At 44.3% G+C, this 9,694-nt stretch overlaps 2 protein-coding genes across 2 annotated transcripts; one reads left to right on the top strand and one right to left on the bottom strand.

The window, feature by feature from the left end:
• Nucleotides 1–118: 118 nt before the first annotated feature.
• On the bottom strand, nt 119–2,700 carry LOC135334993 (uncharacterized). Its single transcript, XM_064530391.1, has 8 exons — nt 2,551–2,700; nt 1,888–2,138; nt 1,671–1,737; nt 1,487–1,617; nt 1,054–1,172; nt 710–842; nt 315–411; nt 119–249 (listed from the first exon to the last, which is right to left on the bottom strand). The coding sequence occupies exons 1-8, from the start codon at nt 2,627–2,629 to the stop codon at nt 197–199; spliced, it is 930 nt and encodes a 309-aa protein (XP_064386461.1). The 5' UTR covers nt 2,630–2,700; the 3' UTR covers nt 119–196.
• On the top strand, nt 2,649–9,557 carry LOC135334971 (membralin-like). The gene is made up of 11 exons (XM_064530364.1): nt 2,649–2,784; nt 3,050–3,183; nt 3,916–4,732; nt 4,982–5,101; nt 5,549–5,665; nt 6,060–6,166; nt 6,534–6,591; nt 6,900–6,992; nt 7,657–7,792; nt 7,939–8,038; nt 8,762–9,557. The coding sequence occupies exons 2-11, from the start codon at nt 3,052–3,054 to the stop codon at nt 9,410–9,412; spliced, it is 2,331 nt and encodes a 776-aa protein (XP_064386434.1). The 5' UTR covers nt 2,649–2,784; nt 3,050–3,051; the 3' UTR covers nt 9,413–9,557.
• Nucleotides 9,558–9,694: the final 137 nt, after the last annotated feature.

Here is a 9,694-nt window from a genome sequence, read left to right as displayed (position 1 = left end):
CACGATGCAGTTGAATGTCTCTCAGCAGACCAGCCTTAGGGAGGGAAACAAAGATAAACATTGTGCATTATCAATATACAGCCGAAAATCCACGCGGCATTTCATGCCTGTTACAGACCAAATCCACGTGATGTATAATTAAGGAGTGCACAAAACTCATTAAAAAAGACGCTACAATGTCAAGTGTCCATATAGATCACTGGTAGTGGTTGATATGGGAACAGCAGGACAGGTGTTCGTACAGTGGCTCTGTATGGGGAATGGGAATGGGAATAAACAATCACTCGGACTGTCTATAAAATTAATGCTCTCACCTGTTTCTGGTGTGATGAGTCCGTGTCGTATCATAAACTTGAGACACACAAGAGCACTGTTGGGCTTGAAGTGGCCATTAGCTATTTCTTCTTTGATCTATACAGGAAAGAGATAGCATGTGTTCAACAGTATACTAACAGTATAGCATGCATTGTGTGTAAACGTGCAAATATTGTGTGAGACCCAATAACACTGACACCACGTCTCTGGTACAATGCCCAAAATACTCACTTAGTTTCAGCACCCCTGCATAGCCACTGTGGGGGGTATAGCCACAGGGACACTAGCAAGGAGAGGGTGCTACTGTCCCAAAATAATTATGAACATGGATTATGATTTATGAACATGGGTGATACCATTTGAAATATATTTTTAGCACAACACACTCTCCCACCTTGTTCATCCCCCAGAGGTAGTACTGGCTGACCTCTCCGTCGAGGGGGGTGGGTGCAAAGTCCAACGGTAGCTGGAGGTCGTACATGAACTCTGTCTCAGGCTCAACACCATCGACAGCATCGTGACAATAACTGTAAGAGGGCATGGAATTAATTAGTCTTTACAAATACATAACAGCTAGGGCCAGCACAAAAATTTATAAATTGCTATCTAAACACACATAATTGTAACACAATCAAAGAGCTACTAAATGCATTTTTTAGCTTTGAAATTGGACATTCCCAACACAAGTTATCTTACAACAGGCAAAATGTAGTCTCTCCACTTGTAGTGTAGTAGTACCTGATAGTGCCGACGGGTGTTGCCATGGTAGCAATGGCCGGTGGTATGGAGGCCTCCTCATTGCATTCCTTGACCACTGTCTCCAGGGGACTGTCCCCAGCAGCTATACCACCAGCCACCTGGGAGGGGGCGTGGTCTATTGGAACAATCGTACAGCTATTGTATATCTATATTCTATATTCTATTAGCTCGGCACATTTACTGCAAGCCATGTACGTATGTAACGCAAATTCTTGTTGCCCATACTTCATCGAAAAACATTTGCAATGTGAATATCATTGTATAGCCATGTACAAGCCTTTCTAATTGTAAACAATGAACACACTAAACCAGTATTGATATGTACTACAAGCCTAAACAATGAACACAACTAAGCCAGTATTGATATGTACTACAAGCCTAACAGCTGTAACCAATTAAACACGGCACGCACTGTATTATCAAGTAGTCCAGGGTAGGTCTGTTTATTGTCACTCCTCTTGCCAATCCACATCTTGATCTCCCCACTAGCCTCACGCACATACCCATTAATATGCACTCCGTACTGTTTCATACCCAGCAACTCTGAGGGCGGGGGTGGGGTTGAAAGTAGCGCAGCACTTGAGTTATTGACTTACTTGCAGCGGATCTCTCACAGTGGAACAACACGGTCTTGCTACTGAAGCTCTCACCAACTGAGTAGTTCTACAGGGAAGGGAGGGAAGGGGGATGGGAAACAAATTGGCCAGTTAAAAACAGGTGAACTAAGTTTCTACTAAGAGATAGAACTTTTTTCTACAGGGAAATAATTTTAATCATCAATAAAGGTTACACAGACATGGACATAATGGTTACCTCGTTCCTCCATCCCCTCAGGCAGGGGTAGGTCCCCTTGTCCCTGAGGTCTCCAAACACTCCATTCAGAGCAGCTGTTCTCTCCTCGACAGTCCTCAGTCCCTCGACAATCCTCACGCTCTCCAACCCACCGCCTCCCCCGTACACGCCCTGGAAGACGTGAGGGTATTGGACGAGGGTCGTGGCAACGTGGCCTTTGATCAGTCCAGCACGGACATCATCGCAGATCAATGGCACACTGCTCCCGTGGTCTGCATCGATGGAAGTATAATGCATAAAACACAACGCAGCACAAAGATTCGATGAATATTTAGTTAGGGATTTTCCCATTTGTAAAGCAGACCTCAGCTAGGGGTTTTCCCATTTCCCAACAAGCTTTACAGACCTCAGCATGTACTATAGATTTATGTACTTGCAAGCAACGTAGCCAGACCTTACTGAAGCTTTGACTTTTAGGGACTATCTCCTTCAAAGCACATGAAGGGTTGATGTTGAGATTTAATTATAGCTAGATCTCACACACACAGTTTTTGTTCTCACCCCCCCCCCCCACACGCACACACATTTCTTGTTCTAGCAACACAAGCCTACCACCCCTCAGCGTTTACCAAAGGCTCATGCAATGCTCTCTACTCAGACACAGTAGACCGCCCTCACCCTCACCTGGACTAGACCTCCATGAGTCGCACTTGGCCGCAATGCACAGTATCTCCTTTGCCCAACCTTCTTCCAAGACGGCCATTACTGTATCTTTGATGCCACTCGAGACGTAGCCGAGGCTTATAGTGTTACAATCTGGAACAACACATGGGAACATACCCAGACACTGTAAGCTCTTCTAAACCGGTGTCTTGTGGACTACACACTCTCAACCTGAAGCACACCCCAGGGATTGTGGTAAGAAGAATATAATGAGTACCATTTATCATATAAATAGCTTCCAATTTAGGCCAATTTGACACACACACGCACACACGCACACACACACACACGCACGCACGCACACACGCACGCACGCACACACGCACGCACGCACGCACACACACACACACACACACACGCACGCACACACACGCACGCACACACACACACGAGATCGAGATACGTATTGAAGCGAACTGTTATTATTATTACTGCCCTTGTACTCGTATCGTTCTCATAGCCATGATGGACAACGATGTCAACCAACGTAGAGTGGCCGTGTTCCACCTCATATACGTGTACTCTCTGGATGTGTACTCCCACTGGGTCCCACACTTACTCCGCTTGACCTTTGAGTACTTCATCTTATTTACAGTGAGTTAAAACCACACCCCTCCCTCCCCCACATTCGTAGCACTGGCCGTCCTAAGTACACCCTCCCTAACAGCAACGGAATGCTCTCTTTACTAGGATACAGATAAACAAATATAATAATAATAATTTTCAATTTTCAACTATGCTTTTTGTGTATTACAGTCATTACTAAACAACAGGAACAGTAGTGTTTCCAATGAGGAGGTGCAACAACATCACGTGCGCGCGTAGACTATGGAATTTTAATGGAATTTTAATCGACAGCAGCAAAAAGTAGTGTGGGTGTGGTCTGCATGATGACGGCCACGCCCACCATCAGCATCTTTGCAAGTTAATTGACATTCCACAGTCCACGCACGTGATGTTGTCGTACCTCCTCTCTTGAGTGTTTCCATTGAGGACATGCCTATATTCATAGCTAGCTGTAAGGGTGACCTTTACTACTGGCTGGCATTGTATTCACACCCACGCAATCACTTACATACCTGAGGTTGGTTTCACAACTGATTTTTGGTTTCTCTATAATTAGCTAACTAATAACATGTACAGTGCAGGTAATTCATACAGTGTACACAACGATATAATGATTCATAGTTCCAGTGTTCTAAGGGAGAGGGTCTGCGGGTCTATGCATTGTGCCCATCACCGAGGCCGCATTCCCACGCTTCTCTATAATTATATATTTATTATTTGAATCCCTCCCACTCCCACACACCCACACCACACACACAGGCACTCCTCACACTGTGTGTTTGGGGCTACGTCCACAACACGTACATCATTCACCCGACTGATTGCCTCGCTGACATAACACAGCGCCCATTTCCCGCTGACGTCATACTTCAAGTGGAGGTGTATTCGAATCATTCGTACTTGTGGGAGGCACGAAACAGGGCACTACAAGAATTCATAATCATGAGACAGAAGGAACAAGATGCGTATCGTCATGGCAACGAGACGGAGGGTGGTTCGGACGCAATTGAAGTTTTAGAGAACAGAGCATGGACGAATTATTGCAATTATTCTCTAATGGAGTTGTTGTACGTGCAGCCAGTGTGTGAGGCAGTGGTGGAGAGGATTGAAGAGGGATGGAAGGACCTCAAGGATGAGTGGCTGGAGCAAAAGGTCAACAATACTCACGAGGGATCTTCTGGTGTAATGGAGGAAGATTTAGACAGCGGCGGCGGTGATGATTTGAACAGTAATGGAACTGACAGTGAAGACAGTAGTAGAGATCCACTGAGCCTGAATATTGGTGAAGATACGGCAAGTCCAAGTGGAGATATTTCAAGTACTACTACTACTACTACTGATGATGATAATGGAGAGGTAGCTGCAAGCACTGATGAAGCTAGTAGCCTCAATATTGCTGACTCAGCATCTATAGGAAGTCAGAATGACGACAAAAATGATCTCGAGACAGATACTGATATCCGCCAGCCATCTGAGAGTGGCGTTGGCATGACAACCATGCCACAGGATGATCTAGAACTACTGGCTGCCCTCGTGGCTGAGAACAAGACACTCTACGAGCTCATTGACTTCTACAGTGAGTGTGATTAACTTAGTTAACTGTACATGTATTTAAGCTTGTGGTAGGAATTGTATTCAGACTGTTTCTACGTGTACATACACTGTACATGTATTGTACCAAGGGTTCGTTAGGAAGAGTACGCAACCCCAATAGACTGTACAATGAACTCTAACTTTAGTTTTGGTAATGATTTCATGGTATTCTGAACGCTTAGAGAAAGAGCTCTTACATAAGGCAACTATACCACCCCCCCTCTCCCTCTAGCACTCAAGCTACTGGCTCTGGACTATTCTCTGTTAGAGTTCACTCGTGAGACTGGTTACCTCAGCCTCACCTCGGCCACCAGAGCAAGGCTAAACATCTCAGTGGTCAAGATCTATGTTGGTAAGTTAATATCTCTGCTGCTGACTTTACTAGTACATCATTGTATATACTGTGGATATAATTATACCGTATAGAGAGTATATTTCGAGGGTATAAATGTTCGTGGTTTTCGCGGATTAGGCATGAACCGCGAACATTTATAACCGCGAATTTAATATTTCATGCATGCATGCTGCAAAAAAGGCGCTATTCCACGAAAATTAAATCCGCGAAAACCTTTCTAAAGGCACATCCGCGAAAATTTATACCCTCGAAATATACCCGCTATACGGTAGTGCAAGCTACCTGCCATATATATAAAATTGTCCAATTTAAAAATATTATTATTGATAGCGTGAGATGTCAAAATTTTTTGTTAGGTCATACATATCATAATAATTCCAAACTCACAATCTCATGTGATACATGTATGTACAGCTGGTCATATTATTATTGATCTCCCCCCAGATCCTGACAAGACTAACTGTTTTGGGGGGCGGTTTGGTAAGGTCCTCACCAAGTACTTCCTCGGTTACGAAGTGATGATTATATCAAGCTTCAAGAATCTGTTGCCAGAGAAAGTTGGTAAGCCATTGGCAGCCTGTGCGTATGGGTGTGTGGGTGTGGGTGTGGGGTGGGTGTGTGCTTAGTATAATAATTATGATTGGACCAATGGAACTAAAGTTATGGCCATTCAAATAATATGCTTCATTTAACACCGACTCTGTAACTAATTGTGTACATAACTCTAGTTACGTTGGTCCAATCACAATCATTTAAAGATTTTCTGAAAGAGGTATTTCAGATTGTGTATTATTATAAAGGCTGGTTCCTAATCAGAGAATGGGAAATTTTGGCCCGTTTCAAATTTGAAATTTGAGCATTCCATGTGAAAGAATTCCTTCTAATTTGAATGACCAGAACTTTAGCAACCACACACATGACTCTCACACACTGTAAGGACCAACTCCACACACAGGCTCGGGTTATGTGAAGGACCTGCTCACTGGTAGTCAGTACTACTACAAGGTTCAGTGGATGGGCAAGTGGCGCTACCTTGCCGGTGTTCTACCAGCCATGTTCTTTGTGAGTCAGTAACTCTTGTACTCAGTCAGAGTGTGAGAACACCCACATTGCAGTACACTAAATAATAGTTAGACACTGTTTTGGAGGTGTCTATGGGATTTAGAAGCCCAAAGGCACTGATTTGGTATCCCGAGCGTAAATAGCAGGTATTCTAAGTCCCATCTAGTATACCTGCTCTGAGGCACTTTTCCCATGTACTTCCTATGTAGATCTTATCAACTAGTGTCTATTATGCTATGCACGTAAACAGATGCCCTGTAAGTTGCTTCCACTTTTAAACTTCTAACGGTCATTCCGCGAAAGTATATACCCTCGAAACATACCCACTATACATTACTTCACTAGCCATATTATACTACCACTACAGACGCTGGTAGCCTCTGTCCTATTGAGACAAGTCCACTACCATGTCTTCAAGTTCCTCAGTAAGTCGCTATGGAAACACTACATGTACGCAGTTAGTACCGTATAGCGGGTAATTTTTGGGGGACAAAATATTCGTGGTTCAGCAATATTGAGACATTTCGTGGATAATATTTTCGTTGTTGGAGCTTGCACTGCAGGTAAAGGTAAGCAAGGTCGCTTCATTCGTGGGTAAAATATTTGTTCAGACCTTCAACCACGAAAACCACGAATATTTTACCCCACGAAAATTCCCCTCTATACGGTAGTCGTACAATAGTACATCATGCATGAAATACTCATATTTCTAACACCCCTCTCCTTTTTATAGCACATTTCCGTAACCTGCTCAACCAAGGGATCCCCATGCCAGTTCAGACCGGAGCTCAGATCCCTTTCCTCATTGTCACCTACGCTGCAATAGGTACGTCGTTGGGCACACAGAATCATCAAACTTCCCTTCCCCCCCCCCCTCCCCTACATGCACGTACATGTCAGTAGTGTGCTATAGTCAGCCAGAGGACAAGGCTAGGCTGCTAGAGTATAAATTGCACCAACAGTTCCACTAACTTGCCCTGTAATAAACGTATTATTGTTGGAAGTTAGTGTTCAACCTTGAGGCCAACAACAGAGCCAATATAGTTCATACAATTTGTTGATAGTGTAGTTATATACAGTGCATCACTGCCAGACTAAACACACCCCTGGCTGGATGCATTTGGCACTCTCCCCCTCTCTCCCACTGGCCATTCACTGTGGTATAATGTAGTGTGTCTCCTTGTCATAGAGTTCAGTCAAGATTTGGCACCTCGGCAACAAGGGAGGATTGATTATGACACCACCGCCCACGCAGCTTCTTTAATTGTCCTAAAAAGCTGCCAACAGTCTTTTTGTTGAGCATATTAGTTTGAAGGATGGGCAGGCATACGTAGATAATTGTTCAACTTGGTCACTAATTTGTGAAACTAATTGAAAATTGAGTACCCAATTTGCCGCCATGTCCTTTATGTGTACTACACGTATGCAAACGCTTCCTTTTGTTCTTAGTTTCCTCCACCCACTCTCTTGTTCTTTGTCTCCTCCCCCAGGTCTCATCATAGTCATGAGTGAGGCCCTGAGTGATGACAGTATGTTCTCAGTGCTCATGGTTGCCACGGTGTGGGAGGTGGACCAGTTCTACTCAATCTACTGTCGTCAAGACACCTCCAAGATGTATTTTCCCTGGTGAGTGGGCGGTGGGGAATTTCCCTTTATGCCTGCATATTTTATTTGTTTTCTAGTCAACATAGCCCTATTTTATAAGCATCAACACTGAGGCATTCAGACTACGTGTATACCTAACCATACGTGTGACACACTCTCCTGTGTAGGTTTTTCTTTCTATATCACTTTCTGCCGTATGCGTACTTTGTCCGGTTCAACGGTCAATTTTGGTTCCTCCCGTTCCTGTTCCACTGGCTCATGACTCAGGTGAGCTACTGGTGTGTGTGGGTGGGTGGTAGGGGGAAGAGTACGGCTTTTATTTGTTGCATAATGGAATACGAAATATATGAGCTGTAGTTACTAGAAAGTGCATAGGACAAGTTTTGTAAGGTTACCTCTGCACGTTTTTGCCCTTATTTGCTAGTGATTACCCGATTACCCAAATCCATTTTGTACGTACGTGTGTTAGTTAATAATCATCATTTAGGCATGCAATAGGTATCTACATTGTGTGGGCTGTATGAGCTAACTGTTACTTCCTGGGTGTATCCTCTAGCCAGTATCTGTCTTACCAGAGGAGGCCCGACATGCGTGCACGAATCACTAGTGCATTGATGTCGTTGTGGTTACGTGATAACATCCAGGCTGGCCAAATACACTAGCACTTGTAGTGGTTCGTGCACGGCATGTCAGACCCCATCTGCTGTCTTACAAAGCACCTATTCAAATGGTGTGATTACTAAATGACCTTTAGCACTTGCCTAAATTGGGTGACACCTTTTTTAAGTGTTTGTTTTAAGTGTTGGTGTGGTTTGGGAGTGGTAGATGCCCCATTAACTGAGTCCAATCTCCAAGCATCACAGCCTTTCATCAGACCTGTGTGTGGTTTTTGGTGTGGTCCCTCCTTAGGAACTCAATCCTTTAGGTTATAATGTGTAAGTGCTAAAAAAAATGTGTTTTTCCACCCCCCACACACACACATGCATGTAGCATGCGATGCTATTCTTCATCAATCATTTCGAGCTCCCCATGAATCGGCAAAGGAGAGGACATCAAATAAATGTTCGGCTCCCCCACGCTCCCGTTGTCCTCCCTCATTTCTTAGGTTTACAGCCGGAGCTGATACCGGCTCAGCAAGTTATGAGGTTCAACGTGCGATTTAGAGGCCAGCAGCCCAACGTTGAGGTACAACATATCGTTGGAAATGCCCCAGGCAATCCACCACCCCCACCTCAAGACGGGGCTAATCAACCAGAGCCTCCAATTATACCCCAGGAGAACACTAACGTACGGGATGATTCGGCTACTCGCCTACCGACTAGCCAAGCAACTGCTCGCACTGAGGAGGGCACGCTACGAAGAAGGAATGTGTCCGCAGTTGTGGACGAGGCTACTTTAGCGGAAGAGGTGGATCCGAGGGGACCGTCGGAGTTCGTTAGTGGGAGCTCTATAACTGTACCCGCAAGAAGACATGCCAACGATTTAACAAACTGTCAAGACCCAGGGGACGATCTATTGCCGTCTCAATCGACATTACGACAGGAAGCTTTTACGAGGGAGAATATTCGAGCTGCAAGATTGAGTCGTTTTGAGAGAACTAGTGTCGAAGAGGACCTTAATTCACCGTATATAGATCAATGAGATTGTTGTACGTACAATTCCTCAATTCATTAGCCATCTCGTGAATTTTGTATCATTGTCACAATTTACTGTATTTGTGTTTCCTCTATATTAGCTGCTATACTCTGCAATTTATTATTATCTGATGATGCACTGTATGTATAAACGTGATAGCCAAAAGTATGCATGCGGGGGAGGGGGGGAGGGTATCAAATGAAAGAACAACATGAAAATTAATTGGCTACCAAAGCATGTTCACTTCTATAAGGTATATTGTTGAAATCAATTTCTATAATGGTGCAC

This window comes from Halichondria panicea, chromosome 4 (genome assembly GCF_963675165.1).
Source record: "Halichondria panicea chromosome 4, odHalPani1.1, whole genome shotgun sequence".
Lineage (NCBI taxonomy): Eukaryota > Metazoa > Porifera > Demospongiae > Suberitida > Halichondriidae > Halichondria > Halichondria panicea.
The sequence above is the reverse complement of the archived record's forward strand: the minus strand, read 5'-3'. Positions and strand labels throughout refer to the sequence as shown.

What these genes read in the sequence shown, in the direction of transcription:
- LOC135334971 (XM_064530364.1), top strand. Translation starts at nt 3,052, where the DNA reads ATGATGGACAACGATGTCAACCAACGTAGAGTGGCCGTGTTCCACCTC. An exon ending in TTCTACCAGCCATGTTCTTT is followed by an intron (nt 6,167 to 6,533) that starts GTGAGTCAGTAA and finishes CTACCACTACAG; the next exon opens with ACGCTGGTAGCCTCTGTCCT. An exon ending in CCATGTCTTCAAGTTCCTCA is followed by an intron (nt 6,592 to 6,899) that starts GTAAGTCGCTAT and finishes TCCTTTTTATAG; the next exon opens with CACATTTCCGTAACCTGCTC.
- LOC135334993 (XM_064530391.1), bottom strand. Translation starts at nt 2,629, where the DNA reads ATGGCCGTCTTGGAAGAAGGTTGGGCAAAGGAGATACTGTGCATTGCG. An exon ending in TGAGGGGATGGAGGAACGAG is followed by an intron (nt 1,738 to 1,887) that starts GTAACCATTATG and finishes CCTTCCCTGTAG; the next exon opens with AACTACTCAGTTGGTGAGAG. An exon ending in CTGGACTACTTGATAATACA is followed by an intron (nt 1,173 to 1,486) that starts GTGCGTGCCGTG and finishes GCCCCCTCCCAG; the next exon opens with GTGGCTGGTGGTATAGCTGC.